Source organism: Alligator sinensis, unplaced genomic scaffold (assembly GCF_000455745.1).
Source record: "Alligator sinensis unplaced genomic scaffold, ASM45574v1 scaffold911_1, whole genome shotgun sequence".
In the NCBI taxonomy this organism is placed as follows: Eukaryota; Metazoa; Chordata; order Crocodylia; family Alligatoridae; genus Alligator; species Alligator sinensis.
The window spans coordinates 247,153-274,820 of NW_005842978.1; the positions used below are offsets into that span (position 1 = coordinate 247,153).

At 39.3% G+C, this 27,668-nt stretch overlaps 1 protein-coding gene across 1 annotated transcript in view; it reads right to left on the reverse strand.

Moving 5' to 3' along the window:
* Positions 1-27,668, reverse strand: part of RIMS2 (regulating synaptic membrane exocytosis 2) — a 417,536-nt gene that overhangs the window by 222,749 nt on the left and 167,119 nt on the right. The window contains exons 18-19 of the mRNA XM_025192862.1: positions 26,563-26,742; positions 25,366-25,475 (exon numbers count right to left, since the gene is read on the reverse strand). Coding sequence (XP_025048647.1) covers positions 25,366-25,475; positions 26,563-26,742 — 290 coding nt within the window. The remainder of the gene's footprint in view (positions 1-25,365; positions 25,476-26,562; positions 26,743-27,668) is intronic.

Sequence of the window (27,668 nt, forward strand, 5' to 3'; positions counted from 1 at the left end):
TCGTATAAATATAATTGATTTTGCCAAATATTAAGTAACATTAGATAGAGCTTAGAAAGGTATCAGATTAAGAAATGTGAAGAAATATTATGACTGGTAAATCGTAGTTCCAAACTGGATACAAATACTTAAACCACAGCAAAGAGCTGGTATTTATAAGCTGACATTAACCTTTTATCCAAAACTGTTTTATTTTATTTAAATATATTGTAGTTTGTGTTTAAAATATGACAGTTTTGCTCCCTCTTCTGGTTATAAGTCCATAACACATTAGAAAAAATTGATACAGCCTGGCTCTGTAGGTCTTACTTATGCGAATAGGCCTACTGGAATCACATCAGTTACTCTTTTAGATAAGCATTGGAGGATCAAACCTTAAATCAAGAGGGGCTTGGGACCAGTTTGGGGTGAAGAGAAGTGTAAAAGCGATCTTCAGAGTCTAACCATGTAATCCTAACTCTTATGGAATTCATGAAAATTACTGTCTAAATCCAGAGAGCAGAGCAAGGTGAATGGTTTCTCTCTGAGAGGATAAGAACGATTCTGTTTTCAATGATCAAGGAATTTAGCAGGCTTTTCAATCAAGAAAATTACAGGACATGGCCAAAACAAACACAGAGCATAATCTTCCCTTCTGTTCTGTGGATCTCTATTGCATTATCTACATTCAGTTTCCATTCAGAACTCCTAAAGATGTCATTGAATGCTCCATGTATAGCATGACATCAAAATGTGTGCACTGCAGAATGCAGAAGGTTCTATTTGATGCAGATAAATTTTAAAATTATAGTACCAACAGGCACAGTGTATGTGGCCTGTACAAATAACATAAAGCATAGGTGTAATCCCTTTACAAAAAATTCTCATATCAATTTTGAAAAAAACACTGATTCATATATTATCTGTGTATCTACAAATATATCTGTTATACAGCTTTTTGTTATAGATATAAATGTATACACATATATTTGGAATAGAATTATTGTTATACAATACAATTCTGCATTTTTAATGCCCGTGATGAATCTGTTGGATGATTTTTATTATAAGATCAGTTACAATGAGCAAGTTAGAAATTTTGTTCAAACAGGGTTTAAAATATAAAACTTTAGCTTAAACATGCTATTCCTTGTTTATTCCTAGGCTATTAAGATTTTATGTAATTATCATACATACCATATATGGTAATGACTACAAGATCTCATTTAAAGCAACAATAAGCAAGATAGCAACTTTTCTCATCTATAGTACTTGCTTCCTAGATCAATGGTATTTGCATACAGTAAGGTGCTGCTGCTTTCCTGAAAAGGTATGTCTTTAATAAATCAGTCAAGTCTAGCAAATTCCCAAAGCACAGAAAAATAATTAAAATTGATCATTGCATGACAATGCAAGAAAATGCACTACAGGAATTTTTACCTCTTGCCGTGCAGTTATAGTCAAATCCTGCAGCACAATACTAAAATCAATAAATCAGTAAACAAATGCTCAGGAAAACCAGTATGTTGTACTAACTAATCAAGAAATAATAGCTTGCTTCTACAAAGGTGATAAAAGTATACATTGTTTACGTAGAAAGCCATGGCTACTTCAGAATATCAGGGTTCCTGGCTACTAATTAACAAACTGGCTATTTTTATTATTCAAATTTACACCCAAACCTATATGTAATAAAAAATATCATTTCAGCAGCCTGGTTTCTAAATATTATTCCTGAAAAGCATTCTCTTGAGAGAGACAATACCAAGCTAAGTTGATAGGGTGACATCTTTTCTGTTTGGATGAATTTTAGAGATGCTACATTCAGCTGTGACACAACCAGGAAATACATCGCCTCAGATACTTGATGCATTCCAAATAAATCTGTTGATGTTTGGATACATTTGGGTAGCTGTTAAGGAGACTTTCTCTCTAACTTATTTCTAGATAAATCATTAGGGTTAGGTCCAGTTAAAAAAAAAACAACTGAGATAACTAAAATGAAATTTAGGCAGAATTTAGTCCCAAATATAAGATCTAATAAGCCCATACACAGCTGCCTTTCTTATATGAGAGGGCATTCACTGAGGGCCTTGATACCATCATTCCCCCCCAGAGAGGAGTGCTTGAATTATTATGCCACACTTCCTTGTATGTCCTCTCTCTGTCTCAGTAAATCTGGAAATCCTTGCTGCACATCAGGGTAGCTTCATCAAGAGAAGAATAAAAGTGTCCCCAGGATACCCTGTAACCTGAGGGATGGGGTACTCTGGGGAACTGAGAGATGTTGTCTTGAACTCCTGCATGTTCAAGGGGAACTTGAACCCAGGTTTATCACTTCTTGGGTGAGTGTTCTAATCATTAAGCTATTACCTAAAGTAAGTTAGACTGTAGCACCACCACAAATCTTAAGAGGGAGGCTCTAATTAGACCTCTGAAAAAAAAAGTTGTAGGTGGGTAGCCTCTGGAAAAAGATTCTGGTTGAAGATCCAAAGAGTATGAAGGCACCTAAACCTCAGAAAGCAGAGAAAGATAGGTCCACTCAGATATCTTCTTTCTGACCAGGTGCAATCAGATGAATATCATACACAAAGGACTCCAGGTGACCAATCCACTCCATTCTACATACCATACAGCCTGTTCTGAGAAGACATCTAAGAAATTGAGGAACCACCTTATCAGTGTTGTATACAACAACAGGAACAGAGTTCCAGAACTAACAAACAGCATACAGAATCACCTAGACTGATAATAGTGGTTTACCAAGAGTAAATCACTGCATCCAACCATAAAGCCTACCATAAATACATTCACTCCTTAAACAAAGTGAAGCAAGTTGAACCTGCGAGAAGACTCTCAGGAAAGCTGAGGTGTCTACTATACAGTGGACTTTCTTTCTGATCCACTATACCAGGAGTGCTCAATAGGGCTGTGTGAACCAGCACCGTTTCGTTTCGACTTCCATTTCATCATTCTGAAGGCAAAGGTTTCATTTCACTGTTTCAAAGCACTGTTCTGCTTTGTTTCATTGAAACTGTTTCACTGTTTCAATACTGTTTTGATGCGTTTCAACATTATGCCCATAGGCTATAATGGGTAATCACGAAAATGCCAATCCGTTTGTCATTTCATGCTTGATTCCAATGCAAATTGCAGAGGTGTTAGCCCCTTCTGAGGGCATGAGGTCTGCCAAGTTTCACAGTGATAGCTGCAGGGGTTTCTGGGAAATGGCACCTCAAGCTGTTCAAAGCAAAACTCATCACTTGCTGGTAGCGGCAGCCTGCTGTCATCCTGCATGCAGATCTGGGGGCCCAAGCCCTCTGGGAGGGCTGTGGGGATGTGTTGGACTCTTCCCAGGGGTACAGGCCCCTGGATCTGCATACGGGATGACAGCAGGCTGCTGCTGCTGGGTGGGACCAGCACTTGGCGCAGCCCACACCGAGCGCCAGGAAGACTGGTGCTGCTGTCAATACACACAGATCCGGGGGCCCACACCCCCCGGGAGGGCTGCGGGGCTGTGCCGGACTCTTCTGGAGGAGTTTGGCACAGCCCCACAGCCCTCCTGGGAGGTGTGGACCCCCGGATCTGTGCGTGGGATGACAGCATGCTGCTGCTGCCAGCTGGGAAAATAGCCCAGAGCCGCTGCCATCACCAGGTGGCAGTGGCATCCTGCTGTCATCCCGTATCATCCAGAGGCTCACACCACCCAGAAAGAACTAGGGGAAGCAATCAGAGAGCTGAGGGAAAGATCAAGGAACTGGGGAATCGAACTGGGAGCTGAGGGAATGGTCAGGAACCTGAACATTCCCCCAGGTTCTGGTTTGATTCCCCAGCTCTCTGACCATTTCTCCAGCTCTTTCCAGTGGTCTTTCCAGTGGGCCCCCGATCTGCGTGCGGGCCTGTGCCCCCCAGGAAGAGCTGGGGAATCGAACAGGGAGCTAGATGTCAATATCAGAGCAGTCCTTCCCCCATCTTCCCCCTCCCTCTCCTTAGTTTCTGTTTAGCTGCTACCAAGCCTGGCTTCAAAACTTGAAATGTTTCAAAACTCTCAAAATGTTTTGAGTGCCCTTGTTTTGCTTCGAAGCTGTTTTGAAGCCTTTTGTTTTGTTTTGATTTTGCTGCTTTGAGCTGGAAATGTGTCAAAACAGCTTCAAAACTTAACACCTAGTGAAATTTCGCACAGTCGTAGTGCTCACCTTCTGGCTTGTGGGTCAAATGTGGCCCATGGAGCCATTGCATCTGGCCAATGGGGCTCCCCACAGGTCTGGAAATTTGGGTACAGAGGACCAGTGGCCATTTATATGGCAATTCCTCCCCCCTCAAGTCCCCGAATTCCCAGGCTATACCCTGTGGAGCTGGGCCACACTTCCTGGCTTCTGGATCAGGGTCAGGTCATGCTCCCTTCCCTTTCTGCATGGCCAGGATGGAGTCTGGCAATGCCCCCATCCACTGCAGGGCCAGGCCAAGCCTCCTTCCCTCCCATTAGGGCCTGCCCACAGCTCCTTCTCTCCTGCTGGGGCCTGGCCATGATCCCTTCCCTCCCATTCCCTCATCCCCCCAGGCCAGGGCACACCCCTTTTCCTTTCCACAGGGCTGGTCAAGCTCCTTTCCTCTGTGCTGTCCTACCCCCCTGCCTTCCAATGGATTTGTAGCTGTCCTGCCTTCCCATGGTGGCTGCCATCTCCACTCTGGAAGCACCAGCTAGATCTGGCCCATACATGGACTGGGCACCACCAATCCAGCCTGCTGGGCAAGCAGGTTGGGCACCACTACACTACACAACTCAATAAGATGCATCTGTATGGAGTCCTTAAGGCTTTTTTTCCAGCACCTAAGACTAAAGGAATAGTTCCATGATAAGGAGTCACGTAATGATCAACTCATCACAGACCTAAATCTCAGGCACACTAAAAATTTAGTGTTTTCTATGGCTTGCTCTAGGCACTAGAAACATCTATACATGAGTGGCAAGGTTGCTACGATGCACTGTAATTATAGAGTGTCTTGATTAATTAAGTCTGCTGGAGCGTGGTAATTACTGTGCTCCAGCAGCCTTCAGTGTCTCATGTTTCAGTGTCCCCATGCTTAAAAATGGCAGTGGGGGTGCTTTATCTAAAGCTTGTTCAATAAGCTGTAGATAAAGTTCCCCTGCAGCCATTTTTAAGCATGGGGACATTGATACACGAGACACTCTAGGTGCTTTAATTACACTGGCTCTTGGAGTCAGTCTAATTGAAGCACTCTCCCCAAAGCACATGTATAAATGCCCTAGCATGCTAAGGGTGCTGACTTTAGATAGCTTCTTGCCCTATGGGCTGGCTGATTTGGATCTGTTTGGGAATTCTTAGTTTTTCTGTGCACCATACAAGGACCCTAACACTGGGTTCTAGATTATATTCTGGGATCCAGGCTTTTAAAAGTTGGTCCTGAAGCACCTAGCTCTTAGGCAATTATCTTTTATTGGATCTAATCTTTGATCCTTAAAGACAGATGAGTATTTCTTGTGCTCTGTGCCACAAAAAAATGAATTCTAGTTACAGGTTTCCCTCACTTTATGCAGGTTCTGTATGAGCGAATTCACGATGGTCCTTTTTATACTAAAAATTCATTATATGCAAGGTGAATTCACTCTTATGCGATCAGTATGGTGGAAGCTCACAATTAGCTGCTTTGTGCAGTGCATTGTGGGAATGATATGCACCAAAATATAGTCTCCTGTGTGGATCTGTGCTCCTCGCTTGTTGTCTGCAACAGGTTTTTCTATAGTTGCTATCTCCATTATGACAGTGGCCTGTGGTTGTATGTACTGTCTGCTGTTCATGAGTACCAAAATTGTCTTGTAAAAGTGGTAGAAATGGGTGTGGGGGTCAGTACAGTCAAGGTCTTGGAATGTATCCCTATTTGTTACATTGTAAAGTGAGTTCCTTTCATGTGAATTCAAGTTATGCACTGTTTTCCAGGAACATATGTACAGCATAAAGCAAGGGAAACCTGTATATATGTATAATAAGTGAAAAATGTAATATTATAGTTCAGACTTTATGTAGCCATATCTTACATAGGTTGATAAAGACAAACTAAGTACAGGTGGGTGTGGAAGCAAAACAACAGAACTCAGATGGACAGTTTTTCCACTTTGACTAAAAAGTGGAAGGAAAACAAAAATGGTGGAATAGGAGGCATAAAAGTGTGTGAATATGGGGGTAGAAAAATCAACTCCACAGCATTCTCACCTGAAATCCTGAATATACTATTCAGCCTTTACACATTATTAAGTCCTGCTGGGACTGCTGTTGGCTGCTATGCTGCTATAACAGCACAGCTTTGCTGGCATACTAAGGCTGGATCCACTAAAAGGAGATGGGCATCCAAACGCTAAACACTGCAGTGCCAGACTTTTAGCCTTTGCACTGCCTAGTGGAATGTACAGTGATAAGTTAGATTCCTAGGCTACTTATACAATGCAAAGAATGTTTTAAGGGCTTAAGAACAGGAGCCACAAAATGCTAAGGGGAAAGATGCTTAATTTAGCCAGTTTAAAATGGTAAGCAGTGGGCGCATCTGCACATGTACTTTAATGATCAATAGCCTATTTTACTGAGCATTAAAGTGACATGTAAAAAAACATGCTGTTACACTTATGCCCAGTAAAAAAGGATACTGAGCATTAAGCATCACCTAAAATGCATGTGCTTGCACTACTGCACATTAGCGCAGCCTAATGCACATTCATTTAATATCTCACATTGGGGTACCAAATTTAATGCGCATTAGGAAACACACATTAATGCACATGTAGATGCACCCAGTAGGCACGTCTACACGAGACTCTGACTGTTCAGTAGCCTGATACTACTGCACAGTAGTATTACATGGCAAAAAACATGCCGAGACACTACTATGCAGTAGTATTAGGCTACTGCACAGTAGTGTCACTTAAAAGGTGTTCACTGGTATTATTGCACAATAGCTTGTGCAATATACAAGTACTATATAAATGTGCAGTAACCACTGGGCAGTAGCGTCTCATGTACATGTACACACTGTGTCTTAAATTACTCCTCTCCCAGGGAGTTAAGCATTTAAGTAGCTAGTATTCAGAACCCTGAACTTACTCCCAGAGTTCAGCACAATGGCAGCACTTTGTCACAGCACAACTGGAGAAGGTAGTAATACACTTTTATCCAGTAGCTGGGCAGATAAGAAACAATCTCTGTCTAAGACTGAATCCTTCATCTTCCAGGAGATTCCCCAGTCATTGTGCTACAGGCTATCACTGGGTGGGGAATTCACACTCTCTTATTGAAGGAATTGAATTTTGCATAGGAAATTAAATATTCATGGTGCCAGACAGAGAGGCTCTGTAGCCTAGTGGTCATGGCACTCAAGGGGCAAGGCAGATCTGGGGTTGAAACATTCTTTTTTCTTTGAAGCAGGAAGTGGAACCCAGGTCTCCTGTCTTTCAGGTTAATACCCTAGCCATTAGGATATGCCCCTCTTTCTGGAGAACGCTGAACCATTAAAGTATCATCTCTCTGTTTTAATAAATCCCAGACCTAATCCATGCAAAATCAACTACTTCAGCAAAAGAAACAGTGAGACCCCCTATCCTAGGAGACCTATTTATAACACCTAAAAGTCAGAATACTATTTTGGCAGGTGGAACATGTATCTACATCTTCTCGGTCATATTCAGTGTGGAATGTGACCTGGAAAGTAGTCTCTGAGAATACCTAAGAAATCCAGAGCCCATTGTCCTCTACTGATGATAGGCACGCACAACTGCTCTGTCAAAGAATGGAGCAGGGCTTCCTGTTTTCCTTCTAAAATGTGGCAAGTGGGGGTACAATTTTAAATAGCCTAGTCACTAGATCACATGCCCAAGAAGTGAGAGGCCTGAGTTCTAGGTCATCTACAGCCTGAGGGGGTTCAAACCTATAGCTCCCCATTCCCAGAAAATGTCCAACCCACCCAACTACAGGCTAGACTGGGAGGATAGCACTCTCCACCTCCTCTGAACAAGCCATGATACAGTGCAAACCACCCCCCAAAAAAAAAAAAAAAAAAAAAAAAAAAAGTGAGGATTCAATCAGCTTGAAAGACAGGGCAAGAGGGCAGAAAAGGGGGGTTAACTCTGTACCTAGTAGTCAGGGTACTCACCTGATGTAGTAAGCCAGGATTTATATCCCTCCTCTTGTCATCATTTATCAAGTTTACAATAAAGTCATTGGAAATAAACAAAAATCATCCTAAGAACTAGGACCAGAATCCAGTACTCCCTTTCCCAGAAGAGTGCTGTCACTGCTAAGTTGTGGAATCAGGCTCCCTTGAATGCTCTACTCTCATGAATCTTGCATTCCTTTTCACATAGTGACAAAGGTTCAGTTGAACAGGGTGAATACTTCCCTCCCATCCAACATACACACATGCTCATATCCCTTAGCTGATAGGACACTTCTAGAAGGTGAAAAATGTGGGTCTGAATCCCCTCAGGCTGAGAAAAGCCCCAAATACAGATCTCACCTCCTGATAAAATGCTTTAACCTGCAGGCTATTACATAAAAAGTGTGTGGCATCCCATTTTAAAAATAAGACAGCTACAATTGCATTTCTGAGGCATCTTGTCCTGATCCTATCAGCATGCTAGACTTGCTCAGAGTACATCTCTAGGATCACGTCCCCTCAGAGCACATAAACCCACTCTGTCTTATTCCAGGGTCCACACTGAGCATAGATACCCAGCTGCTCACATCAGTTCTGTTAACTACATATACCAAGAATTGCCAGTATCCACAGCTAAAAGGTGATTTAAGTGCCATAGAATTTATCTATTCTATAGCAGCAGTATGTCCAGGCCATTATGAACTCAAGCATGTCCTACCCACCTATGCTCACACAGCACACAAGGCCACTGAGAAGGTAGCTCTGGGGTGTTCCCAGAAGCTGCTGTTACACATACCAGCACCAAGAACTCCAGAGCAGCTTCACAAGTATACTCCTGAATGTCCTCAAAAGTGAACTTCTAGGTTTGGACTATAACTAGAGATGTAGGCAGGCAGGGCATGAGAGAAGTGTTTGGGCTTGTCTTAGCCATAATTGCTGCCATAATGGTTTAGATAAGTTCTAAGGTACCTACATTAATACTGAAACCTAAGCTGACTACATGCCTGTTTGAACCTGGTCTCTAGAGACCTTTCAGGCCAAGTAGGGAGGTGCCTAGTAAATTTTAGGTGTCTGTAGGCTTCCACATAGGGGTTTTTGAACTTAGGCATTGGCTGCTTGAAGACATTAAAAAAACCCAACCAAAACAAGCTTTACCAGGAGAAGCAACACATTATTTTGATCCAGCTCTGCAGCACCGGTATACATTAGGCACTTCATCAGGGCTTTTTGGAGCTTTTATCTAAAGCTGATTCAATCAGCTATTAGATCAAAGCACCAAAAAAGCTCCACTAAAGCACCCAGGATATACAGACATTGGATGAGCCAGGTCCAGCTAATGCAATGCCTCTTTTGGGCATGTGCTGCGCTTAGTTGCCTAGTTGCATAAAGGAATGGCACTACATAACCTTTCATCAACTCATTAACAAAAGAAAACCTTCTTAATGGAAAGACTGCAAAGCAACCAATGCAATGTGGTCCATTTCTGTAACTTTAAACACTGGATATGGATAAATGACACATTTGACATTTTCAAAGCTATCAACAATCATAAATTGATATTTTGTTAATGGTAATTAACAATCATAAATTGATATTTTCTAATATAAAAATCTTGTTTTGTAGTCCTGTGGCTTTCCTGGTCTATGGCAGATAAATAAAACTGCATGTTTAGTGTCTCAATACTTATGTTTATTTTCATAGCAACGAATGAAACATAAGTGAATATCAAGTACAATGTAGACCTAGGAGGTCTGGATAATTGGGAAAACTTCCGGACCCTATTTCCACCAGGATGTGCCAATTAAGAAGATTCTGTTGTATTCAGATAAGTAAAAATATGCCAAACTTGTAAAGTATAAAGTCTCTTTAGGTAAATATATAATCAGAACTGGATGACAGTGTAGTCTACTCTGCAAATTAACCAGTCTCTTAGGACTGGGGAGATTGGGACCTCTTGTATCAGCACTAATAGAAAAAAACAACTCTTAAGAAGTAACTACACGTGACTACCCAAATAGGTCATGTAAATTCTGTTTTCAGTATCACATAATAAATAAAGATAAAACATGTTGGAACTCTTAGTTCCAGAAAAGATTTTATAATCACACAGATAAAAATAATTCTAAAAGATGTGCGAGAGAGACAAAATATCAAGGCTGAAAATGGCTTTAAGTTGATGTAAGGAATGAACAGTCACATGTAATACAAAATACAGTTGGTAAATCTCCAGACACCTGTATCCATTAACTATGTCAAACACTTGCCTTTTCTCCCATTAACAGGTGCATTTTGATGTTTTTCCTCATAATCTTTGTGATATTAAAAACAGACAATGATGATTAATAATTAAGACTAATGTTAATATGAAGAAAATGCAATCATTTCACACAAGATGATTTTATAAACATTATGAAAACAATTCCATGCACTATTCTTGAGCTACCACAGAACTGCACACAAATGAATAACACACACATGCACAAACACAAACATCATAACAAAAAAGAAAAATGTAAAATAAAACTAAATTAAAAAACAACAAGCATTGATGACCACAAAAACACGTTACTCTACTAATTCCATTGTGAAATTACACCACTGCTATCAGATCAAAGACTATATTATTATTAGAAGTAAATTATTTGTGAGCTGAAATTTGGCCTGAAAATTGTAATATCTAGATATATATTCACTGTGTTTATAATGCATGTTACTATGCATTTATATTGTTTCAACACTGTTTAACGAAGAATTTTGAAAGCCAGCTTCCAAAAGCATAAACGATAGAAGAAAGTGAAATCAGAAACATTTTCTGCATGTGAGTATTTAGGAGAATTTTTTTAATGTCCTTATCACGTGCATCTTTTTTTGTTTAAAGGGACAATGTCAACTACACAAGACTTTCAAATTTTGGTTTCTAGTTTCCATGGGCCAAATCCCCAGCCCTGTTCATACAAGTAGGATTGGTGCATTTTTCAGATAAGAACAGACACTGTCCCTGGAGTGGGATCAGCTGTGCCAGGATGTGTCCCAGAACAGATGATCCACTTCAAGGGGTGACATAGATGTCACCAGTTATCCCAAATCAGGGTGCACCAGCGCGAAATGCACACCTGAGGCTTGTGCTTGCCAGGCACAAGCCTCTGCAAGTGGGGAAACAGAGGCAGAAACACCCAGGACTTCAGAGCTCTGTCCTGCAGGGGAATTCCTAGGGCATGTAGGATCAGGCCCCCGGAGTCCTGGGAGTACCTGCCATAACACAAACTGACGTCTATCGCAAAAATGCAGTACACATTTTTACCACCTATTGTCACAGTCACAGTTATGTGTATTCATGGCACAAGAAGGGGCATGAATGTCTATCTTCTTGGGCTTTGTGCTGCCATAAAAATAAAATTATGGCACAAAGGCTATGTCTATTTCTAGCTTTAAAATAAAATGCTTCTTCCTATTTTTGTACTTAGCAATCACTGATCTCCTCCATGGCTGAACAACTATATTTCTTGTGGGAAACAAAGCAATATGATAAATTCTTGTTTATTTCTTTGTTTGTCAAGAATGATGGGGAACACAGCTTATTAAATAACCTATGTTTATACAAATGACTGGATGGGTATTCCTGCAGTAGCATAAGAAAAAATGTTGCTATGCATTTAGTAAGCATTGCTCTTGGAAACTATATTATACAAAAATGGCAAGCCCAATAACAAAAATAAAATAATTTTAAAAGCTGAACTTATGGCTGAAGAATACTTGACAGTGTTCCTTTAATCTTTTTAATATCCTTAGATCATATATGATGCACTATTTTCCTTGGACTTAAATGTAATGAAATTATTGCTATCTGGCTTTTCCTAATATATTTCCAAGAACACTAGGAAAGCTTGCTTATGTGCTCATGGGAAAACAGATCTAAAAGGGATATGCACATGTGGTCAGACAGACCTGCCTCGACTTCTGACCCCTGCTCTCCAATATGTTTGTTTTCTTCTTCTCCTTCTGTATTTGTACAAGCAAGATGAGGGGAAAAAGCAAAACAAAAACACGCGGGCCTTGTTACAAGCCAATCAAATAAAAGATAAATGTCAAACAAAAGACGTACAGAATAAAATAAACATATGATTCCTCAGTGTTTAGCACAAATGACTTTTTGAGTGAATTAATGAGAAAATCTTGTGTATACAAATTGACATATATCATCCAACAAGAAATCCTGTTACTGTTTTTTCTGCACAATTCTCATTTACTTCAATGAGTGCTTTCTGGAATGAATGATGGTTGGGTGTGGCTTTTGATATTTCCGGCCTGGTAGCTCTTTAATTAGTTACTGAAGCAGAGGAAAGCAGACAGTAATTAGCAAAGTGGAGAAAACCAGGCATATGATAATATTAAAACAGAAGCATCTATTGTCTGGTTTTGTTTTTGTTCTTGTAGTAAGTCTCTGTTGTTAAAAAGCTGATTTATATTCATAGATAAACCATCCTTAAAAATGTGAGTTACCTGGTTATGTCTACAAAAAGCAACACAACACAAAAAGTGTATATCTCTAAAGTTACCAACTGCAACAAAGAGAAATTTAGCTGAATTTCTGAATAAAGAGTTCAGAAAAAAGGAGTGTAATTGATTTTTGTCAGAACTTATAGTTACAATTAAACTATGAGGATCAGTTCATGAAGATATTACTGAAGCTTGAAATAATGTGATAGGTTTAGTAAAATCTACACAAGGCTGTATACCACTTAAAGAAAACAACATAAAATAAAAACTGTATTTGATTAATAATTACTGTCCTGATCAATACACATAAAAAGAAGCAGAAAAATTTTCTGTGTGACAAGACTCATCTAAGGCCACTTTAGTTACAATAATTAACAAGTAAATATAATAAAAAGTTGAGGTGTGTCTACATGAGATGTTTACTGCAGAGCTGCCTAATTAGCTTCACAGTAAACGTCCCAGCTCCTACATGTGCAGTGTTCTATTAGGATGGAGTAAACTAATTAACTTCATAGTAAGTTAGTACTTGTAAATACAAGTACTACCCTACTATGGAGTGTTTTACTCTGCAGCACCATGCATGTAGATGCTAATGGGGCTGGCTGGGGCACAAGGGAGCTTCAGTGTGGGGGCTGTCTGCTGGATAGGCCCACACTAAAGCACCCTAGTGCCCCAGCCAGCCCCTGCACAGCATGTCGATCCAGGCCAGAGCAGCCCTGAGCTTGTAGGCTGACCACTGGGGACCCCTACCAGCCAGGGCTGCTCTGACCTAGCTCAACATGCTGCAGTCCTGGGTACATGTTCAAATACGGCACCTGGGAGCAATAAACTCCAGCACAATATGCACCACAGTTTACTGCTCCGCATTAATTGCACATGTAGATATTCCCAACTTCTCACAAATCTGAATAAAATACTTGTAACTTTTAAATTATTTTAATACAAACACATTATACTTTTATATGTTGACAGTTCTTTGTGAAATTATTAAACAAATATTTTCTTGGTGTTGCATTTTGCTTCTGCACTGATTTTTTATATTCTGTATTTCTACATTTTTGTCAATTATTTCACCACTGCCCAGATTGATTAAAATTTTACTTGTGAATATATTATCCAAATAACTAGATCACTATACCTGTTTACACTGAGATTTTAGAGTATGTGTACATGACCTCAAGTTGCTAATGGATTAATACCAATAGGAAGAGATGTTTTTGCCATGTATAACATCAGTAAAATAGAAAGTGACAGGTATTTGTTTTTTCTCTGTAATGTCACAGTAAATTTATGATAGTGCACATTATTATTAACATATTACAAAGGAGTCAACAATTATACATTTTATGTAGTCAGCCTGCTCCTGGTACCTAAAGGAATAAAATCTTCAGGTCTGATATTATGTTAATGGAGATGCAAGGTTGATTCCATTAGAATTTTGCAGAATTGAATTATTGTGTCCATGTATATTAATAGATGCTCTGATGTGGCTGTCATAAGTAGGACTGGTTAATTTTTTTGTCAAATATTCTATTCTATTCTAGCTAACAAGAAACTCTGAGTGAATTTGGCTTGAATTTGGTGAATAGTTTTGGTCAAAGAAAAAAGGAAGAACATTTCTAGAAGTTTTCAGGACCAGATTCACAAGGAAATTTAAGAATCGAAAATAGGAAACAAAAGCTATGATATCCTAACATCTTTCCTATCGTGCACTGGTTAGGTACTCAAATGAGATATAGATGGCCTGCGTCAAATTCTCTCTCAGCCCAATTCAGAACAGAGATTTAAATTAAATGATCTTATCTCTATAAAGGCCCAACCACTAGACCCAAGGACTGGGGGGCAGATTCCCACCTCCCAGGAAAATTCCCTAACCACCAAGCTATAAAGTAATTCTCTCTTTCCTTTTGGCCCATTGGATATGTGTTTTATACAGAAGGGAACAGATTAAACAGGATAACTAGAGATGCTCACCACATAACCTACTGCTGAATGTTCGAGGGCTTCCCAAGATATGGAAGACCTAGGCACATACCCCTGCTCAGATTCATGAAGAGAGGGTGTTTTAAACCAGATCTCCCATACCCCTGGATTAGAAAATGTAAGGAGGGGAAGGGACACAGCCACCTTCTCCATGGTTTCCCAAGCCCCCTGGTGAACAGAAACCTTTGTTTTTGGTTTAAAATGCCCCAAACTAAAGAAAACAGTTCATATTTCATTTTGAGGCAAACAAAAGATTCAATTGGACTCAAAATAGATAGCTCTGACTCACCAAATATTCTAAAAAAATTGTTAGGGGAAAATCTTAAATTAATTTTATTTACTGGTTCAGCTACCAAACCAAAAATACAATTGTTTGCACAGCCCTGCTCAAAGTCCCAAGTCAAAGTCCCAAGAACCATATTGTCACATGGCCTGATATGCAATCTGGAATCATATACCAGCTGAGCCACTCTGTTCTTGAAGTGTGGCAGAATAGATAATATGTCTCACTACAGCTTCAGCAGCATGAGTTTGAGTGTCACTCTAGACCAGGGGTCAGCAATATTTTTGGGCAGACTCCCAAAAAAACTCCACAATCTCAACATGTAAGATGTTGGAGTGCCAGGGGTAGATGCCAAGGGATCTCTGAGGGGCCTGATCCTTGTTATAGCAGTGCAGCCCCACCCTGCCCCTTCCCCACCATCTGCCCCAAGGCGTGCATGCACCTGCCACCAGCAACAAGCCTGGCCTGGGCTTTGAGGACCCTGGTGCAGCTGCTTGCAACCTCATGGCTGCCTGCCACAGCCAGCCCTGGGCCTGGGCACGTCCCTAACACCCACCATGGAGCCCAGGCTGCTCTCAGCAGACAGAGCAGAGGCTGCACATAGCTGCACCGGGGCCCACAGAGTTCCAGCCTAACTTGTTGCTGGCAGCAGGTACATGTGCACCCCAGGGCAGACGGCAGGGAAGGGGTCAGGGCTGTACTGCCACAACAAGAATTAGGCCCCTCACAGCTTCCTCTCCTAATCCACTCTGAGGCATGTGCGCCAAGAAAAATATCTTCACATGCAATGCTCTGGCATGCATGCCAGGGGGTTGCCACCCCCTGCTCTAAACTGATGTCTAAAGCTGATACCAGTTGGCCCAGCTGTAGCTGGGTAGCTGGTCATCTGGCCTAGGGAATCAAGGGTGGCTGGTAGTAGTGTGAGCCACACTACTTCTTTGAGTACCATTAGCATGGTATTCCTTAACTATGCTATCCCAATGAGCTATTGGACTCAAGTAATTTCCTTGTGCACATACAAATAGATATTTTCTTTTATCATACTATTGTGTACTGCATGATTGTTTGAACATATTCTACATCTTCTAATTTATGTGTACTGTACCTATTTTGAACCATCTCGTACAAAGGGAAATAAAACGGTGTTATCTTAAAAAGTAAAACAAACTTATGTTGAAAGAACATTAATATTATACAGACAAGCACCTTATGGTCAGAAAATACCATTCAGGTTGTCAGACATATCTTACTTCCAGGTCTCTCATTACTATTTTCTTACTCCACGTCATATAAGAATGTCTGTGGCAAAACCAAAAACATAACCCAGCTCTCCAGTGTTACTGATCCAGTCTGAAACACGCCTTATCTCAACTAATCTTGCAACCCTTTCCCTTCTTCACTAACCAGCCCGGTATGTATATGGTCCACAATCTTTGTAGAATCTGAACATCTTACTGCCTTCGATATATTTATCCTTACAACATGCATGTGAGGTAGGGTAGTTCTATAATGCTTGTTTTACAGACTTGGACTTGAGACCCAGAAAGAATGAGGGTTGTCTATACGTGGAGTCATTCCTAATTAACTATCCCAGATTAACCCCATATGTTGGCACTTTTATTCCAGAACAGTTATTTCCAGAGTAGTTGTCCAAGTGTAAACAAGCCTTGACATGACTTGTCCCAAAAAGTATGTGATCATTAACCTAAAGATGGTATTTTAGTGCATATGTGCAAGCAAGACAAATGAAAGGAGAATAGACAAGTTTACCACTTCTGTTTCCTAACTTCTATGCTCTTTACTTAACCTTAATGTTCTTTTAAAGTTGATTTTTCATATGTAATTTCCCAGTGTTTTTAAGAGCAAATGAAGACAATCCCAGAAAATGTAATATATTAAAACATATTAATGCCTTGCTTCCAGTACCGGTCATTAACAGAATTAGAAACCTGCACCTTTAAATGCACAGTAGAACTGTGTATACTGAGTTAAAGGATTCACAAACCACACCGTGGGATGCAACACACTTAGTATCAGCATCCTATATAAATATTTGCTCAACAGAAAAAGAAAGTTTGGAATTAGAAATCCAGAGTTCAGTTCCTAACTACTGGGGATTGTTCAGTGGCTGTGCTATTAATATTCAGTATATTCACTCCTAAAGTCAGTGAAGCTCTGTCCTGTATGCTGGTCCTGTTTCCACCAGAACCGACTCCGGGCAATCTCTGTTGCCCTTTGTGTAAAATGCAGATCTGATATTGTTAAAGGAGAAGTCTAAATCTTTACACAGTAATGAAGTCTGTAAAATGACAAGAAATAATTTCAAACAATGGAAAAACTGAAACTCTTCTAGGTTCCCAATCTAGTGCACCTTTCTCTAAGCCAGAGAAATACCTACAAGCACTGCATCTCTTGTTTGGAGTTTTTGATCTGTGCTTAACACTGAGAGAATTCAGTTTCCTTAATCCAGAGACAGCATGTAAAGAACTAATGAAGAAGACAGAATGTAACCGGAACATTCAAAAATGTCAGCAGCTTCTTTCTGACAAGCAATTTTGAGCACGTGTGAATGCTCACATCTTGTATGAATCTGAGAGTAGATTTTTCTAAAAACTTCAAAAGATTTTGAGTCCAGGACTGTCTTCCTACAACTTCTAGAATTTCTAGAGCTCTACACAGAAACAGTTTGAAAACATTTTACTAGCTGACAAACTACTTATTTTTTACTCATCTCATTATCAGAAATGGCTGAACTACTTTCACTAAAAATGAAAAAAAAATAGCCCAAGGCAGAGAACATACACAATGTAGTTACTACTTAAAACTAGTTCAAAATTGGAAGCCTTACTGCTAACACTGAGTATACTATGTAAGACTAACATGTAGGAGACTGGGAAGGCTGGTGTTCAAAAGTAGTTAGTGAACTTAGCCGGTACCAATTAGAATCAAGGAAAGCATTGTAGCCATGTATAATGAAAAACCTTTTCTTTTTCTTACGTAACTCTCACAATATCTAAATATCCTAATGTTAATATGCTTTCTTCAGCTCTAATATTCACACAAAAATTTAGGAGGTCTATTTCCAATTCAGTGCAAACAACAGATGCTATTTAACACTAAAAGGGTTCATATAGCTAAAACTCAGGAAAAATACGGGGTTAAATATATAAGGCAAAATCTCCAGCTCTAAAATTACATAAAGATATTTAAAAAACAAAGTAAATGGAAAACATCATTCATGTCTCTAACCAGTAAAAATATATATAACAGATGAAGGAAGGAAGGAAGGAAAGTGTTTTTCTACATTCCACCCTGAAAATGACTTTGAAAATTATATAAATAAAACCAAAAATATCCACTTTTCCAAAGTCAGATATTTAGGGCGCACCCTGTCTAAACAATGCAGTGCCATGCGGAGATACACAGGATAGCTCTGAAAAAATTACCTGCAATACTAGAAACAATATAGCTGTGTTAGCTATACTGAGTTAATAAGTCTGGTGGAAACACACCTGTAGGGCATGTCAGCACCACAGATTTACCATACCAGGCAGCAATCTGCTCAAGCATACCAAGCTATTTCTTGCACACAAACTCCCCAACCAGCAGCCAATTAGGAGTGCTGAGTCAGTGCAAATTATACTGCCTACAGCATTAGAAGAATATAACTAACCTGCTTCTGCTTCAGTTAAAAACCTACACAGAGCAGCCTGGTATGTTTCAGCATACTCAGCATACTTTCAGCATACTGGTTGATTAGCATGAAGAGGTTGTAAACATGGTAGATTTAGTCAGCCATTGATTTTCTCCAGTTTATAGTATAGGGCAACAAAAAAAATCGGTATGGCTTTCTGCTTATGAAAACCCCAACTGCTAGAATGGACCCTGGCAGAGGCCCAGAGGCAGCACTATGTAAAAGCAACATTTACTTAGGCCATAGCAAACCTGCCTGATGCCAGCCTCCCCAAGGAAATAAAAAACTGCAACCTCGTAACATAATCTCTTGAATCAACACATATTTGCCCAAATCTGGAAATTTTTACTATGGTTCCAATCCAGGATATTTTTTAACTTGGGCCAAGTAGTTTCTTCAGACTCTCTATTTGTGTGCAACTGTCCTAAGGAAGTTACCTCCAGGCATTTGCATCAAAGCTTCCTGTTAGAGGGCAACCCGTTGTAATCATGGCACAATTCTGAGGACTAGACTAAAACTAAAGGAACCTCAGAGCCCTACTACATTTTCAAATTAAAGCTGGATAGATATCACCTATAGACCACGTCCACATGTGGTGTGAACATTTGGTTCCCCAGGGACAACTAGCAGTGGTGCACCTTGTGCTGCCGCTAGTTGTCCCCAGGAAACACCCATGCCATGCATGCTCTGGCACGCAGCAAGTTACCCCAGGGGCAGAAGGGGAGGCTGGGGCTAGCCGCAACATGGCTCCATGAGTCTGCTGTGCGGAGCCTGGCTGGCAGCCACAGTGTGGCTCTGGGCGACCCAGCTCTACTTTTGAGCAGTGCATGCTGCCCATACATGTGCTGCTTCACTTTTTTTCTCCATGGGTTTTTTTGACCTTCTGCACTGCTCCCTTGCAGTATGGTGAACAACTCAATGTGCGGTGTATGGTGCTGCAGACATGTATGCTTACAAACAGCTCCTTTGCTTTCCATTAGAACCCTAGAACTTCTAGTATGGTATTTTTCTTTGGACATGAGACAGTTTGTCTCCTTCCCATTCACATTTAAGTCCTTCTTTAAAGACCACTATTAACTTGCCACTTAGAATAAATCTAAATGGCTTGCATGAAGAAGTCCTAACTTGCTGCTCCCTTGTTTCTAATTTTTGTTTCTTTCTCTGATTATGGAGTTCTCAGCAGCAGCAGCAATTCCATCCTGAATGACTAAGATGCCTATAGTACTGTGGATGTTGTCCTAACTAAATAGATAATTACAATATGTGTGGGTACTGAAATAGGCCATATTGAGTGAGTAGAAATTAAAGTACTTATTACCTTAAGTCTTTCTATTTTAAAAGATTGAATTTACATTAGCAGCTCTTAAAATCAGTTTAAGAAGTAACTCTGGGCCAGAATGTCTTTTTCTTTAAAAAGAAAAAAAGAAGCTGTGGAATTTGGCTGAAGGGGAAGAAGCCCCACCAAAAAACATGCAGTGAGGAGTATACTTTGGGTATACTCCATTTCATTGTCTGCTTTGCGGGATATGACCACAGCCACAGAAAAATTAACACTCCCCACCCCCAACTTGATGGATACCTTAGGATCCATGGGGTCTATATGTTTATCAGTAATCTCCTCCTGTTACAGCTTCCTAGCACTTCTGCAATCACCGTTTGGGCTATGACATTCACAGATTCACAGGTTGTAAGGCCGGAAGAGACCTTGGAAGATCATCAGGTCCAACCCCCTGCACCAAGCAGGAAAGATAACTGGGGGTCAGGTGACCCCAGCCAGGTGACAACCAGGCTACACAGAAAACAATACTTTTCCTAAGTAAGATCCAGTAGGATGGAAAGGCGAGAGACTGGCCCTTGTCTGCCCCATTGGCTTTAGAATTTCTGGTCATCTTAGTCCAACCAACAGCTAAAATGACAGAATTGCTACTGAGTCATATACAGTAATATGACGGAGATAATCTACCCTCTCAGGAAAGAAAATAAGTTCAAACTAAAGAGTCTATAACTGTAGTTCTTCTTAGGGTGGTTTTATTTTATACCTAATGAAAACAGTGTAATTGTAAGACAAAAAAGAAAGATCTAAGTTTCTTCTATTAAACTGCATTTTTGCTTGAGATAAATCTAAGGAATTGCTTTTTTATCAAAAATATGTAACTTGTCTGGATAGCTACCTGAGGGACTCTTCCTTTTCCCCCCAGTTGGGCAACTTATTTCAGTGGGGCTCCTATAGGGATAATAACCCACACTGATCAATCCTACCAAAATTTATGAATGTGTCTACCTTTGTGCATTCTGAATAGCCCTGAATAGCAAAGTATCTACAATGGTTACAGGGTAAATGCAGGATGGTATTTTCCTAGAGGTCAGTACAGTCCTTAACACAAATTTCCGAGCCTTGACTCTGCTTTATAGCACTTTCACAATAAAGTTAAATAATAATCCATGGAATGCCCATCCAGTTTCAGGCATTATTTTCTATTTTTCTTTAATCTTGTTCTCTTACCTCAATTTTCTGTTCAGTTATGTTAATTAAGTAACTTGTTGACTTTAGTTGATATTTAAGGTTCCACTAGTTTTAAGTTAAGTTGATGCAGATACCACCAGCCCCTTTTATACTTATAATTACAAATGCATACAATATTTTGGAGAATGCAATCTTCCTCTCCAGTCCAGTCACAAAGAATGACAATACAGAAAATGCACCTTTGCTGAGTCATTGGCAGAGCTTACTTACCACTCACTGTAATTTGTCAAGAGTGTGGCCTCTGAACAAGCAGTGGCCACCCCAAAGAAGAACAGAATGAGCCAACCAATGGACGTACTTGGTTCATGAATAGAACGTCAGCTACTCATGACATATAAAAGAAAACTATATAGAAGATTGAGTCTAAGATTCCATGGCTGAACATTATGAAATATGAATTACAGTTTATAAAATGAATACCTTTATATTTATTCTATGGATTTCTTTTAATAATATTATACTTTTTCTTCACAAATTACAAAAAAGAAAATATGCACAAAACTTAAGGTGCTATAGGTTTAGCCATTCTGACTTGAACATGTAATCATACTTTGCTTGCATTGTAAAATCTGATATCTATGCATTTTACAGCTTTCTGGAAACCAGATTTTCTGAAAATCTACTTTGTAGCTTCCTGTGTAGTAATCAAACAGCTCTTTAAGTTTTTATGCCAACAATGTCACTTCTCATGTAACAACAGTACTTACCACATTTACAAAATCTAGATTTCTCCTAAATACAATATTTTACAAATATTTATAATGATTTTCATGGAGATGACTAAGAGCAGGGCTCCATCATGTTAGGCACTGTACAAACATGAAACAAGAAACAATCACTGCCCCGAAGGACTTACAATCTAAACAGGTAAGACACACATAAGGTAGGGGAAAATAATAAAATGCATAAGCATAGTGAACAATGGCAACAAACGTTATGGCCAGGTACAGACATTACACTTTTACCGGTCTAAGTTATTGGAAACCAGTCTAAACCCATAATAGAACAGAAGTTTGGTGCACGTAGCCTGGTCTAAAAATGGCAGACCCTGGTGTAAAATAGACCTGGATTGATGTGCACTCAAACTGAATCAATTTAGGTTAGAGCGACCAGTGCATCGAACTTCACTCCCAGTTTCCCTATCTATTCAAGTTACATCACTGTCCACTGGCTTCCCAAGCTCCTTTGTGGACCCCTGCTATTCCCCGCCCCCCGCCGGGAGGCACACTAGTACTAGCCCCCCCATCACAAAGTACCCCCAATGTAAATGCAGACCTGACATTGAGCCCAGGAGAACCCCCGTGAGTGGGCATGACCCCATGGAGCCTGAGCAGACAATTGGGCACAGGCAAGCATTCCCCCTCCCTCTGCCATGTCATTTTGCAGGCAGGTAGTGCAGTGGTGAGGGGGTGGGTGGCAGGGGGGAGGAATTGCTTGCCCATGCCTAGTAGCCTCACGGGTCTGCGCCTGCTCTCAGGGGCTCTCCTGGACTTAGTGTCAGGTCTGTGTGTACATTGTGGGGTGCTTTGTGATGGGGTTCATGCAGGGACACTAATGCCTCCCTCCTCCCCTCCCCCATGCTGCAAGCCTGCAGCTGACAGATGCCTGTGGTTGATAGGCAATGCAGCAGGAGGAGGGGGAAATGCTCACCCATTCTCAGCAGCCAATCAATGGTGGCCTGGCTGTTTAGCTGTGCCCAGTAGTCTCTGGCAGCCCAGGGAGCCTGCAGGGCCTGCTGGGAGGTCTGCAGGAGTGCCCCCAACCTGCTGGCCTTGGCTAGCGCAGGCAGCCTGTGTGCCCCCCCACCAAAGGATGAATGTGCATCCTGTTCACTACTGATCTAACCTATGACACTTACAGAAAACAGTGTAACTTAAATTCATTCCACCTCAAGCTTTTTGAATGTCTGTACTTAGCCTATGTTAGTATACTGGATTATCTCCTGGCATGTCCAGATTACATTTAATATAAGCACTTACACAACACAAAACTCGATGTAGAAAAGTGCATAATAGGAAGATGATCCCAGAAAACACCGTTTTCTTTATTAATGAAATTCTAATTCCAAAATTGATATAAGGACCATAAGCACTAAATAAAAAATCTGATGAGACAGGTACAGTAATACTACATATAAACCTTCAGTGACATAAACAAGGACTGCAATTGATATCTTTTAGTTCATCATGAAGGAACTTAGATGGGGTTAATGAAATTGGTATTCATTTTTTTTATCACATTTGCATTTGAGATTAATTCTCAAAAAAAAAAAAAAAGTTTTTAAAACACATCTACCCTGATTCAAGAATTATTTACTTCCAGCACCAGTGGGTGTGACAAAAAGCTCAGCAATTGCTTTAGACAACAAAATAATGTTGTGTTGCTCTTTGCAGCAAACAATAAGGCATCTTGTAAAAACTTACATGTATGCCTAACATCCTTACATATATGCATATCATAAAGCACACTGAGTCACCACACTGAAGTTAAAAGGATTACTCAAAGTGCTTAAATTTATATATGTGCAGAAATTCTTGATCATGAAAGCAGTAATATAGATACTTAACCGAAGTGCTAGTGCATCAGTCATTAAGGTCTCTAAGTGAGATCCTATTCCAGTCTGTTCAATTCCTTGATGAAACCTTAACACATTCACTTTGGAACACACCTTCATCTTAGCCCTTACGCTAAGTCAAAACAAACAAACAGTGAAGAGAAGAAGGAGCTTTCATATTAACAGTTTTTCGGGGACTCAAGCAGGGTGGAGTAGATTGAACTTTAGATACTTAGATGTCAAAGTGCCACTTAGGTGCCTAATGGGATTTGGCCCTTTACATTTAACATCATGTACGTGAGTTGTCAAGTTGCCTTCAGTGGGACAACTAACAGAAGTAAACATACACATATGTAAATTTGTGCAGGATTAGGGGCTAATTTAGTAGAATATGGAGAGCTCTCTATTACAATATAGTACAGTATATCATAATATACCGTAATATATTACCCCTGATTCAGTAAGGTACGAGTCCATGTATTTAAGTCCTCTCATATTTCAGTGTATCTACTCATGAGCTTAAAGTCAGGTATATATGTATCTTGTTGAGTTAGGACCATATCTAGGTATTGTTTTCTAAAGCAAAGTTGTAAGTTTTTAGGAGAAACCACTGTAAAATTTGTTTAATACAAAACTGGGAAAACTGTGATTGGACAATTATCACAAAAATCCTTCTGCTGATCTAAAACAAGTCTATGCAACCAAGCAACATCAATTGCAGTTGGATTTATTTTTTGCTTATACAGCCTCCCAAAAAGACTTTCAAGCAGAAAACAAACCCTCCTTTATGTACAGACCTTCAAAAGGTTCTATCTCCTTGTCTCCATTGTCTAGGGAAAATAAAAATAAAACAAAAAAGGGAACCAAAGCACAGCGGTTAAAAACAACTGAAATTTTATAAAAGGTACAATATGCATCTTTGTATGAAAAAAACCAGTGTATATGGTCATTGGTGGGTTTTGCAAAGCACATTTAGGTACTATAAATAGAAAAGCTGAAATCACATTTGATGGCAAATAAAAAATATTTCTATGATTTATAAGACACTGCAATATTTTTCCCCCTAACTGAACAAGGTTTTCATGAAGCATTGAAAATAAAAGCAATGACAGGTTCAGTCCAATGTGCATCACCAAATATCTTGCTGACGTTTTTTTTTATTACCTTTTTTAGTTGTTCCTTATTATTTCAAGAGGCATCACCATATTTGTGCATCTGATAATCACCCTGTATTTTGGGTGATTTTTATTTACTGTGCGCATGCTTTTGACTTATCAGCTAACACACATTGATCCTGACCCTGCAAAAGATTCTGCTATGCTGTTAACTTCCAGTATAGTGAGAATTTTATTAATAAAATGCTAAACAATATGTATAGGACTTTCTCTGGCTCATACTGAAATTAATAGAGTAGGAACAGGATTGATTCAGTACATAGTACATTTTGGTCTCTGTTTATTGTGTTGCTTTGATGATATATATTAGCATCATTTAAGACAATAAGAGATGATGAAACAGACTGAAAGTATCAAATGACAATATAAAATACAAAACAACTGGAAATCCTGAAATGATCCAAAGAAGAATTTTAAGTTCTATTCCCTCAATAGTAAATCATAACCAATCCTTCCTTCATTTTTGAACTCCCCTAGCAATTCTGAAGTCACGTTAAACAAAAACACACTTACTTCTCTCCATTGTCCCTTTCGGTGGGAGCTGGGGTAACTGCCTGCCCCTTCGTCCTGCTACTGGAGTGCTTGATGGGCTTGTTTGGACAGACCCAGTTCGGGGATGTGACCTACAGGACACACATCAAAACAAACCATGGCCATTAAAAGCCACATTCATTGTTAGATACCCATGACAGCTGATAAAAATAAGATTGTTTTTGGTGCGCTTGTGATACTGTAGTGAAACTGCTGTCTTTTTCATAGAAAGACCTGATTAAAAAGAGAAATTTATGTTTGAAAAAATGCCAAAATAAAACTCAACATCAATAAGATAGATGTATATATAGCTAAATCTGCATATTGTCTTCATGTGAATATTCATGCATACATGAATATATTGCACACATATGAACAAAACCATCTATAAGCCAAATTGTAATATTTTTACTCAGTTTACACTCAGGTAAGCTCCTACTGAATAAACAATGAATTCCTGGGGCCTGACTAGGCAAAAATGAAATAACAAAAATAGAGGAATGACATCAGGATTAGGGCCTGAATATAATTCACTTTCAGAAAACAAAAAAGCACACATTTCATAGTACTAGAATAAGTTTAATTCAACTTCCTACTCAACCAAATTAACTCCATATATATATCTGTATAATCTTTACTTTTACTAATGTTAATTTACAGAAATTATTACAAACTTCATCAATAAAAATATATTGTTGTACTCAAAACAGAAACAAAACAGACTATGGCACAGTAAAATGTAGTCAGAGAAAATGGTGGTTAACACAAAGTTAGTACAATCCATTTAAAGAAACTTTTTTTAAAAAAAATAGTTTCATTTAATGTTATGATGGTTGTTCCATAAGCGATGTCTAATGGACACAAACAATTTTTCATTCTGTAAGAGAAGAATATGATAGTTATGAAGTGCTTTATGTGGGAAACCACCCAGGATTCCTGATAAATGAGAAATCACAAAACAAATGTAGTTAAATACTGTTAGTAAACAAATTACAATGGCAGCCACACCATTATATCCACAGCTGAATATAAATAGTGTGTTGGCACTGACAGGGTTAGTATCTACTGCTACTTGTGATCAGCCAAGGATGGAAGGCGATACCAATTAGCTACTGGGAAAATAAAATGGTGAGTTGGTGGGGCAGAAGGGGATTAGTCTGATTGATTTGTCTGTTTCACCTCGATAAGGCAGGTGAAGGAGGGGCTGATCTTCCAGTCATTAATGAAGGCATCGACCTCATGAGGTTTGAGTCAGGACGCTCTGTGGATCGGGAGCGGGAGTTGGTCCGCTCTAATACAGGACGTTGTTCTGTTGATCTGGATCTTTGATATGGCTGTCTATCTGCTGCTTCACAATTCCTGTAATGTTAGTCAAAAAGCATCTCAGTTGACCTTTAGCTTTTCTATTAGTTATAAAATACGCTGCATTATGGGTACTGGTTTGGAGAAAAATCATTGTTAAATACATTTTGAACAATGTTTCTGAGTTCGCTTCTTGATAACATACAGATTCAAACTATTGATAAATGGGCTGAAATATTTTCAATGTCTCAATAATGACCATACATGCTGTTATAGTGCAATTTTTGGTTAAAAAAAAGTATTGTTATCTTAATCAGCGCACCAATTCTCTAACAAAAATATAAATTTGATTACAGATTAATCCTAGTTAAAGTTAATAAAATGCCTGATTCTGAATTCTCACTCATATGAGTAGTTCAGTAGCTCTTATGGACTACATTAAATAGTACTACTCGCTTAAGCAAAGGTTTACAGAATAAGACCCACAGTAAATTATGACAACCTCAATACATTTTAATTATAGTCTATTGATATCAGCTGTAATAGTTAACTTCATCAAAAAGGTCAAGGATATAGGCCATGAACCAAGGATGGCTTCATACAATTGAAGCAGTCAAATTTCTGGTTGATGAAGAGGTGTACAGCCCAAATAGTACAGGGTGAGAATGAATTTATTTCTAACATTTGTGCTGTTAGAAATACTGAGGAATCCTAGGCTATAAAATATTTGGCTCTTGGAATAAAACAGCAGAAAGTTTAGTTAACAAAAATACACTGATTCAAAGTAAACCTGAAGATTTTCTGTAAAATATTTTCCCTTCTTTTAACCTAAATTATGGCACCAACATAACGATGGAAGGAGGAAAAAATGGAGAATTGACACAAAGAGGATTGGCCAAGGTTAAAAGGAGGTTTAAAAACAAGTCATTCCATTAAGATACAGAATAAAATTGTTAGAAGGACTTAAGTTAATTTCTACTTAA